General features: G+C 37.5%; 1 protein-coding gene across 1 annotated transcript in view; it reads right to left on the minus strand.

The window, feature by feature from the left end:
• Window positions 1-507: 507 nt before the first annotated feature.
• Window positions 508-19,670, minus strand: part of LOC134653722 (organic solute transporter alpha-like protein 2) — a 30,116-nt gene continuing 10,953 nt past the window's right edge. Inside the window, exons 3-8 of the mRNA XM_063509117.1 lie at window positions 5,231-5,379; window positions 4,443-4,529; window positions 3,080-3,176; window positions 1,832-1,993; window positions 1,385-1,469; window positions 508-626 (exon numbers count right to left, since the gene is read on the minus strand). Coding sequence (XP_063365187.1) covers window positions 508-626; window positions 1,385-1,469; window positions 1,832-1,993; window positions 3,080-3,176; window positions 4,443-4,529; window positions 5,231-5,379 — 699 coding nt within the window. The remainder of the gene's footprint in view (window positions 627-1,384; window positions 1,470-1,831; window positions 1,994-3,079; window positions 3,177-4,442; window positions 4,530-5,230; window positions 5,380-19,670) is intronic.

A 19,670-nucleotide genomic window follows, 5' to 3' on the forward strand; every position in this document is an offset into this window, starting at 1 on the left:
TCGCGCAAATTATTGCGTAAGGTGACTTATCCTTCATCAGAGTTAGAGGTCTTCGTGAGACTTTTGAACTTTCAGTTAAGTCGCTCGCTCTCTTGAAGTCTAATCCTCAAGAATGCCTAGTTTTCTCTAACCCGAAGGCCTAAAATTCGTTCAATGCTGAAATTGAAGACAGCCGACTTTGGACAGTTAGTTGGAGATTTATCACGAAACCTTTGGTTCAGACTTACCATGATGTCCTTATTGTGATTCTGTTTAGGACCTAAACTGAATCGCTAAAGGACGGAGCTATGCTACTTATATAGCTCCGGCTCCGTCCTTTAGCGATTCAGTTTAGGTCCTAAACAGAATCGCAATAAGGACATCATGGTAAGGCCCCAGAGTTGGAATGCTAGACGCCATTTTTTTTGCCATTTCACAAACAAAAGCTTACTTCTTAGGATTAAGCGGTCAAGTAGACCTCTTCTTATAATGTAACTAACTGGAAAAGTTTTAACATTAGGAGTGGAATTATTCGGTGGTAATAATATTCTCCTTCTCTAAGATCTTGCCTGGCGGCACCTTATACAGTCTCCACGCCCAGATAGAGAGTAGCAGCATTTCCAATATCGTGATTGTGTTGTGGATTACTGAAATAAAAAATAATTTAGAGAAATTAATGCACGTATCGGTCTGAGTATCAAGTCTATACAGGGTTATATTTGGACCGTTAGCCATATTGTGCGAGGTGATTAGGTAGGTCATACTGAACAACTTTTTCTATGGGACCAACCCTGAAATCCCAAAATTTGGCCTTCGGCCTTCCCATAGAAAACGTCGACATCATCCACTCGACCAAAATGTGTGAAACGGCCAAAAAATTTTTGTGATTTCGGAACCCTGTATAGTAGTGATTTCAAAATTTTCAAATGTCTAAATACTCTATTTTTCTATATGCATCAGGTAGGTACCTATATGTCAAGCCTCTTTGTATCTCTGGACAAATCATATTCACAAGGCATTGTCTGGACAATCAATTCTAGGATCTTTAATAGGCAATCGTAGCAATGGGCAATGGGCACTGCACCCCAAGCACATGATTGGCGCGACAGTATCTCGCGGGGAGATAGACTACCCGTATTTTTCTAACTATGTTAATGAAAAAGGGACGGGTAGTCTATCTCGCCGCGAGATACTGTCGCGCCAATCATGTGCTATAAACAGTATTAAACCCGTCTGGAGCGACACAGACAAGAGAGCCTAAATGTAGTTTTAAGCACTTTGTTCTAAAAAAACTGAAGCGCATGGAAAGCAATTGTTTATGGTCACCTCACCATCCTAATGTAGTTGTCACAAGAGAGGACGAGTAACTATACCTATACACATAATTTCACATAATTAAACTTACGATCAGAAACCACAACTGGGTTCAACGCCAGTAGGCAAGGGAGGTGTGCTGTCGTGGGGATGATCTTCGCGAGTCCGCACTGAACCTAAATAAATAAATATAATTAGGTAATTAACAATGAACACTATGGTTTTTGCTTCTCCAGATATATCATTAGTCAGTTATCGCCTCTGTAACGGCTCGGCCACGACATTGCGCGACTAGCGGCGGCGGCAATCAAATGTTGGAGCGAGACACAGCGATCGGACCTTTCGTTCCCATCTATGGTTGCCAACGCCGGTCGCGCAATATCGTGGCTAGGCCGTAAGGGCTTCTGAAGATACGAGCCTAAAAGTCGATACAGTGAAGTATCGGCTCGGTAAAAACGCTCTCAACCTCAGACCTTATGTCGTAGCAATAAGGTTTATTAATGGTTTAGACTAAGATATATACAGAGTAAGATAATACCTTCACAATGATGAGCACGAACTGTAGAGCCAAGAAGCGGGGCCTCGGTCTACCGCCAGTAGCTTCAGCAGCCCGCAGGCACATCATGATGCCCCAAATACCGGTGAGGATGGAGGCTGCTACCAGCGGTTGGAAGTACATGTAGTTCTTCAGGTAGATGCTCTGAAATGCAAACAATTACCTTTGAAATAAAACTGCGGTAATATACCACAACAACAACACCTCCAACAACAACAACAATACATATTGTTAGAGGTCATCATCATTGGCCAAAGCATCTTTGCAGATGATAGTTGACTAAAGAGTTATTTTGAGGAGCTAGTCTAGAGCCTACGGCCTACATCGACTGCGATGACTATATAGACCAGCGGTCGGCAACCTGCGGCCCGCGGGCCGCATGCGGCCCGTGAACCTGTCACTTAAATTGCGGCCCGCGAGCCTCCCTGGCTATTTTGTATGTAATATTGACAAACGAACAATGTCTGATAAAGTCATAAATATTAACAATGTGCGGCCCGCATCAACTTCGTTAACTACTAAGTGGCCCTTGGATACTAAAAGGTTGCCGACCGCTGAATTATAGACCAATGGCCGATCGGCATTTCTTGCCGCATCGATCAAAGATGTGTCTTGACTCCTGGGATGGTCCAGCAGCTCTGCGAATTTGTTTCTGCTTAAGATGGTCCAACCTTAGAACTCTGATTTTGACAAACTAAACGGGAATTGGGAAACAATTAAAGTACCTACTAAAATGTTGAGTTATGATCAACTACCTACATAATTTGCGCTATATTACGCTAATAACGTTTTTTAATACATTTCCACTTTCCATTAATTGTTCGAAACAAATCAGGAAAACATTACGTGAGCGACCGCATCGCAGAATTCGCAATCACAACATTACAAAACCGTGTGGTTCGCTCGAGTGGAAAACTCGCGCATTGCCGTAACCAACACTAGTAATGCGTATAATGTGGCCTTCATATTGGGTTACTACTATGTTGTCAGGATTAAGGCTAACCGTAAATTCAGCATATTATTAAGTAGGTACGGTTAATCGGTGCACAAATGAGGCACACACAATTTTGTAATATTTTATGACGGCAATTTGCAACACAGTTGTGGATACTTACTTTGACTCCATTATACCTACGGGTCTTTTTGTCGCTAACTTCAAAGTTTATCATTGACATATTTTTGTGCGTTGGATCCTTTTTCCTAAATTACGTAAAGTATAAAGATGCTTACGAGGTCCTCAGAGCGGAATATCAGTATGGTTATGTAGATCAGGCCCTGTATGATCGGTACTTGCAGCAGCAGGTACTGTAGCCATCTGAAATGCTTCCTGAAACGTAAATATTACTATTTTAGAATATTTTATGATTACCTAACAAGGTTATCTTAACACCACTCAACTATTAGTCCAAAAGCTCCCATCTTCGTTCAAGTATCATTTCGGAATCTTTTTTAAAGACAATTTGTTGCAAGGTCTATAGAGCCCTTTAACCGACAAAGTTAATGACATTATGACGGCAATGTTGTGATTTTCCCCAGTGTACACCAATTACAATGTTAAGGTAAAGGACGAACCGCACCCATAATTATCTTTGACCCTGACTGAAGGCTTGTTATAATTGACTACGAAAGTAAAGAGCTATCCATTTACATACTTCCTGGAATCATCAGTTAACGTAAACCATCAGCCACAAGCATTATTTGTTTACTTATATGACTTATATCACCATGTTATAAATTAAGCATGATGGTATTTTTGTGTCGAAAACCATTATCATCATTAAGTACACAATGTAAGTTCCTACGATAAAAGTGACAATTAGTTTGAGTGCCAATTTGTCTCCAAGGCACTTGGCTTGTAAAAGTGATTGCTCAGGGGATAGCAAGCAAGTCCGTAATGAAGTTATTAGAAGTTAGTAGATTGATGATAAAGGCACGGCACAGTGTGTACACGTGTCAAGATTACTAGTAAGTAGCTGTGTCCACATTTCGCGGTAGCATGTGAGAAAATTATTATATAAAGTTACGGCCCAACGGCCCAAGGTCTGACTCTAAGGTTCAAGACAATCAAGAGGAAAGCTGTCAAAGGATATTATCCACAATCTCTCTGCTTTGCTTTAGGTTGACTGGTAGAGAATGCCTTATAGCACTAAGACCGCCTTTTGTACTGTAAGGTTTTCTTTTGTGCAATAAATGAATGATTTAAACTTTAAACAAACTTTTGTTTAAGTATTATGGGTTGGAGCGGGCGCTTGTGTAGGTAGTTCGCTCCTTTTATGTGTCAAGAATAAGTACTTTTGACAAAACGGTCTTCGGTTAAAATAAAAGCTTATTATTACATTCGATAAGTACCCAATGACTACATATATACTGACAACTACGTTTTCAAGTCGGTACCAAGCCTGGTGAATGTTTTCGTTCGTGCATTAATGTGGTTATCCAAACTACTACGGCCAGGCTACGGCCTACGGAGAAACCGTTTTAATAAGATACAACCCGAAATAATTAAGGCTCCATTATCCTTAACCTTCAACATCAGAAGAGAAAGCTGTTCTAATGTGTGTGTTTATCATATAAACAGTAAAATAGCACTTACGGTTGCAGTTTTGGCCGAGGGATGACGCAACAAGGCCAAAAGCAGCATGGCAGCACTCGCGTCTCGAGCTGTGCGCCTTCAGATCGTCTGCCGACAAATGACAACACAAGTTACACCATTATTTATTCTAGTAGATTTACCAAGTACTTTCTAATTATCAAATACTAGGACCTTTTTAACTTACAAACCTCATCTTGATAATGATTAGGTAGCATCAATTGAGCGCAAGTGATGATTGGCAATTATGCACCTTGTTAAGTAAGTCGTTAATAGGGTTAATAGGTGATGAAACATAAGTCACAGACGAGTAAGTATCTAGGATTGGAATCGACTGATTCTAACTAACTAATTGATAACTAGACTTACCTCATAAGTAATTGGAACATCATAACTTTATGTCCGAATGGTAACCGTAATGAAAATCCGACTGTTGGCATCCGTTAAATACATACATCCAATGTAAATATAAATATTACCTCCATAATACTTTAATGCGGACAATACCTAACACACGAATAGACAGTGACGCATTACCACGTCTGCAAATAAAACTCAGAGACCTTATTTAATAGGTTACCTGACTATCAGCTCCGGGCTACCGCATGACAGCCTTCTGTGACATTGTTTCTATCTCTCATCATCACAGTAGCTGCGCGCGTGGTACCATAGCGCAAAAAATGCCACAGCGATACCACGGATACCACCTTTAAATTATCTTTAATTGGTGATCATCTGAGCTCCACATTGCCGCCTTAATTGAAAAACAGAGGCCATATTTAAAAAGTTACCTGACTATCAGCTCAGGACCGCCGCATTCGGCGACCACGAGGCAGTAGAATTGGTACAGCCCCAGCATCACAGCCTCTTGTGACAGCGCCTCTGACAGTAGCTGCGCCCGTGGTACCACTAGCGCGAAGAATGCTGACAGCGATACCACCTGTAAGAGGTTAACATGTTAGCAGTTGCGACGTTGCATTGCTGTTTTTACAGGATCGTGAATTCCTGTTTTTAACATGCTTTTATTAGGTCGACCTGTATGTAACTAACATGTAATGGAATCTTGCAAGTTAAATTTGATCCACTTCCCGGTTTCCGATTGAGCTGAAATTTTGCATACACATGTAAGTCGGGTGACAATGCAATATTATGGTACCATCGAGCTGATCTGATGATGGAGACAGGAGGTGGCCATAGGAACTCGACCTGTATGTAACTAAATTGTAATGGAATCTTGCAAGTTACATTTGATCCACTTCCCGGTTTCCGATTGAGCTGAAATTTTGCATGCACATGTAAGTCGGGTGACAATGCAATATTATGGTACTATCGAGCTGATCTGATGATGGAGACAGGAGGTGGCCATAGGAACTCTGTGATGAAACAACGCAACCTATTTGTGTTAGGGGTTTTTAGAATTGTCTCGATGAGTATTAGTTGTCTGTCGTAAGAAAAGTACAGTCAGCGATAAAAGCGTGTACCAAAAATTAAATTTTTGCCAAAAACTTAGTTACTGTTCCTTCCTGCTTATCTTATCCATTGACGTATATATCTCAGCCTTACGGGCACTTAAAATGGTACTTGTTCAGCGGTGTCACTCACGAATTCGAGTCAATCGTGCAGTCTAACGCCATCTAACGCAACTAGATGCGACCAATCGCGCGCGTGATGCGAACTCATCAACCAATCGCGTTGTAGTGTTGTCACACCGCTGTACTGGCCCCATAAGTATAACACACACACCGCTGTACTGGCCCCATATTGCCCGTAAGGCCAGTCCCGAGATATACCTATATACGTCAATGATCTTACCAATATCTCCGTGTATTTTCAGCTTTAAAAAGCTATGCTAAGCCAGAATTAAATTTATGCAAGGAAGCACAGCAGGAGCCCGATTCAGATGTAACAACTTGTTACGGGTTTTGATACGACCTTGGAGATAGTTCACTCTGACTAGTGCATGATGCGAAATGAAGTGAAAGTCGTGCATCTAATACACGCCAATCACCACAAGATGGTCGTCAAGGTCGTGTCAAATCCAGTTCAAAAGTTTGATATTGACCTATATTTACCTACTAGCTGTGCCCGCGGCTCCGCCCGCGTGGAATTCGGTCTGTGTCAGTAAGCTAATTGATCTCTAATTTCTCTTTCTCTCCCCTGGAGGCGGAACTTGAAGTAAAGTTGACAGATGGATACGATTAGCGGACTGAAGTCCAGATAAAATATTTTACAATTAGGTAGGTACCACTAAACAAAACTACACTCCAAAACCAATAGTTTTTTTCGCCCTTATTCCAATATTAGACGTGATTTAAATGACACAGAGTAGTAGGTGTATAACGGACAATACAGTACTACTTTTGTATTTTTACGTCCTTGACTGTACCTATCCAAATCATGTCCATGGCAAATATCATCCAATTCTGCCCTCCAGTCAAATCATTCTGAGCATGATAAATTAAGAATTATACACATAGAAATCCATACTTCCTAACAAACTTTCGAATTTAGGTCTAATATTATATTAGTTAGAAGTAAGATTAGAGGAAAGGAGAATATTATAGATATCAAATATCTACATATATGAATGTACCGGGGATTACTTTTAACAGTGTAAAAAAATGTTGAATTATAACTTTTTAATTTAAGTGTTATTTATTAAATAACACTTAAATTAAAAAAAATTGGCCTAAGTCGTAGTCGCTTGGTAGGGTGCCCAGAATGCCATCTTTATTAAAGTACGGCGTAACCCTTAAAATCGTATTAAAAACGCGAGCGTAGCGAGCGCGAAATTTTTTTGATAGAAAAAAAATTGAGAGATGCTATGTCAGGGACACAGCCGCAATGGTTTACGTGAAACGTTGGTGTGGATATCTAAATAATGCAAAAGCCGAAGGCCGAGCTCCATGTAGGGCCGAAGGCCCGAAGCGTCCAGGCTGTCAGTGCTTAAGCACAGAACAATAGTATAAGTGTCTAAATACGAAGGCCGAAGGCCGAGCTTCGTGTAGGGTCGAAGGCCCGAAGCGTCCAGGATGTCAGTGCTTAATCACAGAACAATGGTATCAGTGTCTAAATGCGAAGGCCGAAGGCCGAGCTCCGCGTAGGGCCGAAGGCTCGAAGCGTCCAGGATGTCAATGCTTAAGTCGTAGTAGTAGTCGCTCAGTAGGGTGCCCATCAGAATGCCACCTTTATCAAATGAGGCTTAACCTTTAAAATCGTATTAAAAACGCGAGCGAAGCGAGCGCGAATTTTTTTTTGATAGAATAGGATTTGAAAGAAGAGAGGCTATGTCAGGGATATAGCCGCAGTGGTTTACGTGAAATTTTGGTGTGGATATCTGGAAGGCCGAGTTCCATGTAGGGCCGAAGGCCCGAAGCGTCCAGGATGTCAGTGCTTAATCACAGAACAATGGCATCAGTGTCTAAATGCGAAAGCCGTAGGCCCGAAGCGTCCAGGATGTCAGTGCTTAAACACAGAACAATAGTATAAGTGTCTAAATTCGAAGGCCGAAGGCCGAGCTTCATGTAGAGTCGAAGGCCCGAAGCGTCCAGAATGTCAATGCTTAAGTCGTAGTAGTAGTCACTCAGTAGGGTGCCCAGAATGCCACCTTTATCAAAGTAGGCTTAACCTTAAAAGTTAAAAACGCGAGCGTAGCGAGCGCGAATTTTTTTGATAGAAAAAATTGAGAGAGGCTATTATGTCAGGGACACAGCCGCAATGGTTGAATTTTGGTGTGGATATCTAATGCGAAAGCCGAAGGCCGAGCTCCGCGTAGGGCCGAAGGCCCGAAGCGTCCTGGATGTCAGTGCTTAATTACAGAACAATAGTATAAGTGTCTAAGTGCGAAGGCCGAAGGCCGAGCTCCGCGTAGGGCGGAAGGCCCGAAGCGTCCAGGTTGTCAGTGCTTAAACACAGAACAATAGTATTAATGTAGGTTAATGTGTGTGCTGGGAGTCCTGAAGCACTCAATGAGTTTAGGAACTCCAGAGGGTCTGTTGTGGCGTTGCCTTCATCCAAGACAGTGTTAATGGATTTAGGTATATACTGCCTGTTCACTTTTGATTTCTGCCAATATCCGCGCATGTGTAGGTAAGTATAGACGTACGACTCTCTCCAGTACCCGCTGATACACCACAGTACTTACCGTCGAGCACGTCTGTCGTGCGAATCCGCTGAGCGGTCAACCGTTCTTCGCACTGCGTGAACGTCTCCGATTCTTCCTCAGATTCCTGAGACCGTGCTACCTTGTAACCTCAATACGTTGCGAGAATTTCGCGAGAAAATTGTTTTTTTTCGGAAAGGTATGGTGACGCGTTTAAAATGCAAGTCCCAAATTGTTTGACACTTACAAAGACATAATACCTATTTAAAATTTAAAAACTTTCGCGTTTTGAACACATATTAACTCACATTTATATATAGACGGGCCTATCTCGAAATGTATTTTATTACCGTTATTTACCGACGTTTCGACACAGGTTTCACTGGTCGTGGTCGCGGCTAACTGATGTCCCAACAAAATGTCAAAACAGAGATTTGTGCAACTACCCGACGAAAAGTGTATGAAAAAGTTTGGGGTAGACATCATATTTTCAAACCACCCACTTCACATAATGTTAATTATTGTCAATGGACCTGCGATAGACCCGTCTATAAATGTGATTTAATATGTATTTGAAAAGACGTTTGACATTAACTAAGAAAATTTTTGTTTTTTTTACAAAGTACATACACAAAAAAAAAGTTTGCACCACTTTCTTAAGTTAGCGCCATAAGATTCAGGTGCAAACATAACTTAATTGAGTGTAGTGGCCACCCCCCCCTTTTAGGGGTTGAATTTTTCTAGCCTAAAATAGGGCCAGGGATTTTCTTGACAGATTAGTAAAGTTTGCATCAAAATCCGTTCAGCCGTTTTCACGTGATGCGCGGTCAAATAAACAGATAAACAGACAAACAGATAAACAGATAAACAGACAAACAGACAAAAATTCTAAAAACTGTTGGAACGTGTTCTGTTATCGATTCTAAGTATCCCCAACCAACTTTTTTTCGAATATCTTCCATGTACAGACTTTCGACCCTCTTCAGCTTTATTATATGTATAGATTAGGTATCATATATTTTATAAATGTATGTAGGTAATTACTTATAAGTCTTATAACCACAATATAAAATCCTAATTACCTAATAATCCTAATTAAAAAAGCAGTAATAATACCTACATGAGTAATAATTATTGGCGTCCGTGTCCAAACAATAGTGAATGTGGCAAATCCCACGGAGGTTTTGGTCAAGCGCATTCGAGTCAAGGTTGACTACTTACTTGATGTAATATACTTCTTTATTAAGAAAACTTATAAACTACTAGCTGTTGCCCGCGACTTCGTACGCGTGGATTTGTATATTGGTGGTTATAAATTCTACATTAGCTTATTAGATTTGTCTTTCACAACCTGGCTACGAAGTTTCAAGCCCCTAACTGAATAAAATTGTTCTCGATAATCTCGATATAATCTCTCTCAACCCCCAGAAGATTTTCAAGTCCACTATTTAATAAAACCTACTACCTAACTACCTATTTACGAAGTTTGAAGTTCCTAGCTTTAAATAAAATTTGAACCCTCTACCAACTCTCAACCCCTGTTTAAACTTTTAGGGGATGAATTTTTAAAAACGCTGAAATTACTTTTCTTGTATTATTTGTAATAATATGCCTTTATACAACGATTCAAGTCCCGCACTCCGATAAATATTTGGGTTCCATACAAATTTTCGACCCCCTTCACCACCTTGGGGGATGAATTATCAAAAACTCTGAAATTAGTTTTCTTTTCTCTTAATAAAATACCTTTTTACGAAGCTTCAAGTTCCTAGCTTTAAATAAAATTATAACCTATACAATCTTTCAACCCCTTTTTAACCCTGTTATGGGATGAATTTTTAAAAACGCTGAAATAAGTTTTCTTGTGTTCTAATACTATGGCTTTATACAAAGATTTAAGTCTCGCACTCTCAAAAATATTTGATCTCCATACAAACTTTCAACCCCTTTTTCACCTCCTCGGGGGATGAATTTTTAAAAACGCTGAATAGGTTTTTTTGTTTTTTAATAAAATACCTTTTTACGAAGTTCCTAGCTTTAAATAAAATTTGAACCCTATACAAACTTTCAACCCCTTTTGGACCCTTATAGGGTATTAATTTTTAAAAACGCTGAAATTACTTTTCTCGTATTCTAATAATATGTCATTATACAAAGATTCAAGTCCCGTACTTACAAAAAATATTGACCTCCATACAAATTTTCAACCCCTTTTTCACCACCTTAAATGTTGAATTTTGAAAAACGCTAACAATAGTTTTCTTCTCTTTTAATGAAATAACTTTTTACGAAGTTACAAATTCGTAGGTTAAAATAAAATATAAACCCTATACAATCTTTCAACCCCTTTTTAACCCTTTTAAGGGATGAACTTTTAAAAACGCTGAAATTACTTTTCTTTAGAATTAATAATATGGCTTTATACAAAGATTCAAGTCCCGCAATCTAAAAAATATTTGATCTCCGTACAAACTTTCAACCCCTTTTTCACCAACTCGGGGGATAAATTTTTAAAAACACTGAAATTTGTTTTGTTGTTTTTTAATTTAATACCTTTTTGCGAAGTTTCAAGGTCTTAGCTTACAATAAAATTTGCACCCCAAGACAAAGTTTCATCCCCTTTTTTACCCCCTTAGGAGTTGCATTTCCTAAAACGTCGCAATTCCTTTTTTTTTGCAATCGGCTATTATGCCTTTCTAAAAAGTTTCAAAGCATTTGTAATGGATTCAAACTTTCAACCCCTTTTTAACCCTGTTAGGGGATGAATTTTTAAAAACGCTGAAATTACTTTTCCTGTCTTATAATAATATACCCATATACAAAGTTTAAAGTCACACACTCACAAAAATATTTGATCTCCATAGAAACTTTCAACCCCTTTTTCACCACCTTGGGGGATGAATTTTCGAAAACGCTGAAATTAGTTTTCTTATTTTTCAATATAATACATTTTAATAGAGTTTCAAATTCCTAGCTTAAAATAAATCTTGAACCCCATACAACCTTTCATCCCCTTTTTAACCCTTTTAAGGGATGAATTTTTAAAAACGCTGAAATTACTTTTCTTGAGTTTTAATATTATGGCTTTATACAAAGACTCAAGTCCCGCACTCTCAATAATATTTGATCTCCGTACAAACTTTCAACCCCTTTTTCACCACGTCGGGGGATAAATTTTTAAAAACGCTGAAATTAGTTTTCTTGTTTTTTAATTTAATACCTTTTTGCAAAGTTTCAAGGTCCTAGCTTAAAATAAAATTTGCACCCCAAGACAAAGTTTCATCCCCTTTTTCACCCCCTTAGGGGTTGAATTTCCTAAAACGTCGCAATTACTTTTTTTGTAATCGGCTATTATGCCTTTCTAAGAAGTTTCAAAGCATTTGTAATGGATTCAAACTTTCAACCCCTTTTTAACCCTGTTAGGGGATGAATTTTCAAAAACGCTGAAATTACTTTTCCTGTCTTGTAATAATATACCCATATACAAAGTTTAAAGTCACACACTCACAAAAATATTTGATCTCCATACAAACTTTCAACCCCTTTTTCACCACCTTGGGGGATGAATTTTCGAAAACGCTGAAATTAGTTTTCTTATTTTTTAATATAATATATTTTTACAAAGTTTCAAATTCATAGCTTAAAATAAATCTTGAACCACATACAACCTTTCATCCCCTTTTTAACCCCCTTAGGGGTTGAATTTTTCAAAATCGCTTCTTATCTCTTGTACACTTTACAAATGCAACCTAGTGTGCAAATTTCAACTTTCTAGCTTTTGTAGTTTCGGCTCTGCGTTGATGAATCAGTCAGTCAGTCAGTCAGTCAGGACACTTGCATTTATATATATAGATTACTAGCTGTTGCCCGCGACTTCGTACGCGTGGATTTGTATATTGGTGGTTATAAATTCTACATTAGCTTAGAACATTATGCAGTAAAAGATAGCAGTAGGGACGGTTAATCATTTGTTAATTATTATACAACGTATGAGATTTGTCTTTCACAATCTGGCTACGAAGTTTCAAGCCCCTAACTGAATAAAATTGTTCTTGATAATCTCGATATAATCTCTCTCAACCCCCAGAAGATTTTCAAGTCCACTATTTAATAAAACCTACTACCTAACTACCTATTTACGAAGTTTGAAGTTCCTAGCTTTAAATAAAATTTGAACCCTCTACCAACTCTCAACCCCTGTTAAAACTTTTAGGGGATGAATTTTTTAAAATGCTGAAATAACTTTTCTTGTATTGTAATAATATGCCTTTATACAACGATTCAAGTCCCGCACTCCGATAAATATTTGGGTTCCATACAAATTTTCGACCCCCTTCACCACCTTTGGGGATGAATTATCAAAAACTCTGAAATTAGTTTTCTTTTCTCTTAATAAAATACCTTTTTACGAAGCTTCAAGTTCCTAGCTTTAAATAAAATTATAACATATACAATCTTTCAACCCCTTTTTAACCCTGTTATGGGATGAATGATTAAAAACGCTGAAATAAGTTTTCTTGTGTTCTAATACTATGGCTTTATACAAAGATTTAAGTCTCGCACTCTCAAAAATATTTGATCTCCATACAAACTTTCAACCCCTTTTTCACCTCCTCGGGGGATGAATTTTTAAAAACGCTGAATAAGTTTTTTTGTTTTTTAATAAAATACCTTTTTGCGAAGTTTCAAGGTCTTAGCTTAAAATAAAATTTGCACCCCAAGACAAATTTTCAACCCCTTTTGGACCCTTATAGGGTATGAATTTTTAAAAACGCTGAATTTACTTATCTCGGATTCTAATAATATGTCATTATACAAAGATTCAAGTCCCGTACTTACAAAAAATATTGACCTCCATACAAATTTTCAACCCATTTTTCACCACCTTAAATGTTGAATTTTGAAAAACGCTAACAATAGTTTTCTTCTCTTTTAATGAAATAACTTTTTACGAAGTTACAAATTCGTAGGTTAAAATAAAATGTAAACCCTATACAATCTTTCAACCCCTTTTTAACCCTTTTAAGGGATGAATTATTGAAAACGCTGAAATTACTTTTCTTGAGAATTAATAATATGGCTTTATACGAAGATTCAAGTCCCGCAATCTAAAAAATATTTGATCTCCGTACAAACTTTCAACCCCTTTTTCACCAACTCGGGGGATGAATTTTTAAAAACACTGAAATTTGTTTTGTTGTTTTTTAATTTAATACCTTTTTGCGAAGTTTCAAGGTCTTAGCTTAAAATAAAATTTGCATCCCAAGACAAAGTTTCATCCCCTTTTTTACCCCCTTAGGGGTTGAATTTCCTAAAACTTCGCAATTACTTTTTTTTGTAATCGGCTATTATGCCTTTCTAAGAAATTTCAAAGCATTTGTAATGGATTCAAACTTTCAACCCCTTTTTAACCCTGTTAGGGGATGAATTTTCAAAAACGCTGAAATTACTTTTCCTGTCTTATTATAATATACCCATATACAAAGTTTAGAGTCACACACTCACAAAAATATTTGATCTCCATACAAACTTTCAACCCCTTTTTCACCACCTTGGGGGATGAATTTTCGAAAACGCTGAAATTTGTTTTCTTATTTTTTAATATAATACATTTTTACAGAGTTTCAAATTCTTAGCTTAAAATAAATCTTGAACCCCATACAACTTTTCATCCCCTTTTTAATCCTTTTAAGGGATAAATTTTTAAAAACGCTGAAATTACTTTTCTTAAGTTTTAATAAATATGGCTTTATACAAAGACTCAAGTCCCGCACTCTCAATAATATTTGATCTCCGTACAAACTTTCAACCCCTTTTTCCCCACCTCGGGGGATGAATTTTTAAAAACGCTGAAATTAGTTTTCTTTTTTTTTTTAATTTAATACCTTTTTGCAAAGTTTAAAGGTCCTAGCTTAAAATAAAATTTGCACCCCAAGACAAAGTTTCATACCCTTTTTAACCCCAAAGGGTTGAATTTTCTAAAACGTCGCAATTACTTTTTTTTGTAATCGGCTATTATGCCTTTCTAAGAAGTTTCAAAGCATTTGTAATGGATTCAAACTTTCAACCCCTTTTTAGCCCTGTTAGGGGATGAATATTCAAAAACGCTGAAATTACTTTTCCTGTCTTATAATAATATACCCATATACAAAGTTAAAAGTCACACACTCACAAAAATATTTGAACTCCATACAAACTTTCAACCCCTTTTTCACCACCTTGGGGGATGAATTTTCGAAAACGCTGAAATTAGTTTTCTTATTTTTTAATACAATACATTTTTACAACGTTTCAAATTCCTAGCTTAAACTAAATCTTGAACCCCATACAACCTTTCATCCCCTTTTTAACCCTTTTAAGGGGTGAAATTTTAAAAACGCTGAAATTACTTTTCTTGAGTTTTAATAATATGGCTTTATACAAAGACTCAAGTCCCGCACTCTCAATAATATTTGATCTCCGTACAAACTTTCAACCCCTTTTTCACCACCTCGGGGGATGAATTTTTAAAAACGCTGAAATTAGTTTTCTTGTTTTTTAATTTAATACCTTTTTGCAAAGTTTCAAGGTCCTAGCTTAAAATAAAATTTGCACCCCAAAACAAAGTTTCATCCCCTTTTTTACCCCCTTAGGGGTTGAATTTTCTAAAACTTCGCAATTACTTTTTTTTGTAATCGGCTATTATGCCTTTCTAAGAAGTTTCAAAGCATTTGTAATAGATTCAAACTTTCAACCCCTTTTTAACCCCGTTAGGGGATGAATTTTCAAAAACGCTGAAATTACTTTTCCTGTCTTATAATAATATACCCATATACAAAGTTTAAAGTCACACACTCACAAAAATATTTGATCTCCATACAAACTTTCAACCCCTTTTTCACCACCTTGGGGGATGAATTTTCGAAAACGCTGAAATAAGTTTTCTTGTTTTTTAATATAATACATTTTAACAAAGTTTTAAATTCCTAGCTTAAAATAAAACATGTACCCCATACAACCTTTCATCCCCTTTTTAACCCCCTTAGGGGTTGAATTTTTCAAAATCGCTTCTTATCTCTTGTACACTTTATAAATGCAACCTAGTGTGCAAATTTCAACTTTCTAGCTTTTGTAGTTTCGGCTCTGCGTTGATGAATCAGTCAGTCAGTCAGTCAGTCAGTCAGTCAGTCAGGACACTTGCATTTATATATATAGATTAAAATTAAGTATAAACTAAATAAATAAAAACTAATAAAATAAATAAATAAAACTTGATGCCGACCTATCTTAGGTCCCCCAGATCTGTCCCCTGCGGAAGGGTGCCCAATAAGGCTGGCTACATTCCCACGCTGAATAGCTATGCCTATTCTTTGGCCTATGAATGAGCCAGCCCTATACTTCGTTTTTTTAGCATTAGAAAGAACTTGAAAGAAGGTAAGCGATCCTGACATGTCTTTTAATTGAAAAACGCTTTTTAAAAATCAGTAGCTATTACTTATGGAAGCAGAAGAATATAAATGATCGTATTAGATTCATAATTGTTACATACATATTTGCCGTAACTTATTTTTAGAATGTGTTTTTTAATTAAATGACACATCAAGATTGTTTACCTTATTTCTAATGCTAAAAAAAAAGAACTCACCCGTAAAATAGTCTTATATTAATGTAAATATACAGCCTTCAATCGGCTTTGTCCCTTTGGTTTTAATTTTAAGAGTAGAGTATAGATAATGTACTTATCGATCTAAAACTCATTTGTACCCTTTGTACTCTAAACTAACCATAGACCTAATTCCGTCGTAGTAAGGTTCAGTAATAGTCAGTTAATAGTGGCGATGTTTGTAGGTGATTTGACCAGGATTTGACAATATAGCCTTCTAAAACATTGCAGTCATTGACCTATGATAACTATTCCATATTATGGTGCAATATTATACGGAGAACTATGATACAGTCATTATATAGTTGCATAGAACAGACCGTACTACTCTACTGAGAGAATTTTAGTAGAATTCGGAAATTTGGTGCAAGTATTCCGTTCAAACTGTTTATACGACAACGGTTTCACTCACTTGAATTTTTAGTCGCTATTGGCGACATGTTTCGGGTCCTTCGGGGGTCCTTCCTCAGACTCGAGTGCTCGCGGCGACTGCAACGCACGAGTAGGTATAAACAGTTTGAAAATATGTTTCACGAAAGTTTAATATCAAGTATTCCGTTTTTAAAGTTTCCTAGTGGATTGATCGTATACGTCAAAATAGAGGTATAGCCATAATAAACTGCTGATATTCTAGACATCATAGCCACTCTGCCAAGCAGAGAGGTCAAAGTCGGTATATGGGACTGAGACCTCTATAAATCATATTCATAAGGAACTTTGTACAAGTATAGCGATTTAGAATACGTGCCTAATTTTATAAATGACGTATAAACTCAACTGCGTCGACGACCACATGTCTGATATAGTCTGTGCGGAAAGAGAAAAGTCGTGGAATGTATTGGGCCCCATACATTCCACGACTCTTCTCTTTTCGCACAGACTACCTACAACTGCATTGCTGAGTGAAGACCATTTCAGCCTTACATCCTTATCTGTTTGTTTTGTATTCTTCACCTCCACTTTTTTTTGTCTTGTTGTTGTTACTTAATGGATTTTTGTAATGTAATAATGATGTGTTGCCTGAATAAATATTATTCTATTCTGATATAACAAAGTAATTTCTCATCTATGTAATTTGACAGTCTTTATTCACCGGTCTCTGATATTACGAAGCAATTTCCAACCGCAAACAAAGATTACCTAAGATTTTCCTAGAATCTTGGCTTTAAAGCTGATTAACTTCGCAACGTACTTATTGCGGCAAGTACTTTTAGCAATCCTAGCCCAAATGATGTCGGAGTCAACTTCTTTCACTAACACAAACCCATATAGGATACGGTAAATGAACTATTCACACTGTTAACTGATCGTAAACCTTACTGCAAAGGCCATAAAGGTGCAACTTTGATTGTAAAGAGAGGTAAAGTGTAATGGCATTATTCATAAACTTATATCAGGTCTAACAAACCGTTGATAACCGTTTATTAGATTTGGTTAAAACAGCAAGGTTTTGCGTAATGTTAGGAAAGGTTGTGATTCACCGACGCTTAGCAGATTTTTTGGCAAACTAGGTTCATTACCTGGCATCAACTCAATTGGCAACACCTACTAAAAGACCTAAGATTTTAAAAGATTGTAATGTTCAGTCAAGTGTAAAAATACGGATGCAACAACTTACTCGTAAATATGTCCTATAGTTCGCCGACATGCCTAAGAGCTATATGGGTCATATTTTTGAGGAAGATGAGTGCATTCATATTTTTACACTTGACTGTTCATAGTTTCAAAAAATATTATACCTCTTCTTGTCTTGTGAAAAAATAAGATAATTAAAATAAATATGTTGAAATTGAAATTAATAAACTAAGTAGGTAGTTACTTGTGAATCGTCTACTTAGGCGGATCAAATACCGCCTATGGATGGTACCTACTTTAAGAATTAATAATATCTAAACACATCACACACACGCCAACATCATTGGTACACACTAGCTAATTTCCTACTGACTTAACGTACTTATACGTCATAAAACTTATAAACGTTCCTGGCATTTAAAGGTTAACCCCTAGGCACGCCATACAGGAAATCGTTTGAGAATATATGTGCGTACATCATGTCTGTGGTAATGGTAATATTGGTAATATTATACGCATCAATGTGTATGTAAGACTGTAAGCTCCTTAGGGCTCACTTAGACGTGCTTAGACGGTGCGAATTCGCATACGAGTTCCATTACATTGCGGTATTTAATCGATCGAAGGAATTGGATGTAACCTCAATAGTGTTAGAAATAACACTGATTTAAACTTTCACGATTTTTACACATTATAAATTGTACAACGGGACTTAATCGCGTATGTAAGTTTTAAGATTTACCTCCGACGTTTCGAGGACGGCGTTGTCCCCGTGGTCTCGGAGAAGACTGGCTCAAGTTGACATCAGCATCTTCTAACCGCGCGAGTTTTTCGAACTACCCGCACTTGGTCTTGTTTATCAACTTGAACGTTTTGCGCACTAGGGATGTCACTCTGTCGACACACAACACTAACGATATTCGATTTATCGACTGTCGATATTCGTTTACGTTTACATTTACTAATGACTAGATTCCATGTGGATGAGATCTTGAAACCCTCGTCCCGACCCTAGTCCCTAGTGCGCAGAACGTTCAAGTTGATAAACAAGACCAAGTGCGGGTAGTTCGAAAAACTCGCGCGGTTAGAAGATGCTGAATGCTGATGTCAACTTGAGCCAGTCTTCTCCGAGACCACGGGGACAACGCCGTCCTCGAAACGTCGGAGGTAAATCATAAAACTTACATACGCGATTAAGTCCCGTTGTACAATTTAATAGTTTTAGAAATGTACTGTCTTTAATAAACAAAATGTGCAAAACACGCGTGGAACAAGTTTAAATGTTTGAATATTATGAACAGCTTTTATTTCCGTGCATGATGCTGACACATATAAAGTGAACGGCCTAAATTGTTATCAGTAATAGATTTTTCGACAGATATTATCTTCATAACTCATCAGTCATAGACGTCATAGTTTCCTTTTACGCCCAAATACAGGTTATGGGCGTAGCACTCTTGCACTACAATGTAGGGTAAGGTAGCACTAGGTTCCACTAAGGGTAATTGTAATTACTAATAATAATCAGTTGAAAATATTTCGGCGTAACCATGGCAATGGGAACAGCACAAGTCGTCTTTGATGTCTAAAGGGGCCCACAGATTACCAGTTCGCTGGACGATATCAGCCTGTCAGTTGTTCGGAACTGTCACCTTTTGCGTTTAACTGACAGGCTGATATCGTCCAGCGAACTGGTAATCTGTGGGCCCCTTCAGACCCAATATACCCGGGATTACGTAAAATATAAACAGGATATGTTAATAGGACATATGCGAAACTCTCTCCAGTCTCTCCGATTCATTGCAAAAGTGCTTGCTATTAACTGACCGGTTTTATGTGTGTCTGTCTAACATGGTTAGGTAATAATTAGGTAGTAGGACCGTCTTTGATAGGCTTATTTATAAGGAAAATT

Source organism: Cydia amplana, chromosome 13 (genome assembly GCF_948474715.1).
Source record: "Cydia amplana chromosome 13, ilCydAmpl1.1, whole genome shotgun sequence".
Classification (NCBI taxonomy): Eukaryota; Metazoa; Arthropoda; class Insecta; order Lepidoptera; family Tortricidae; genus Cydia; species Cydia amplana.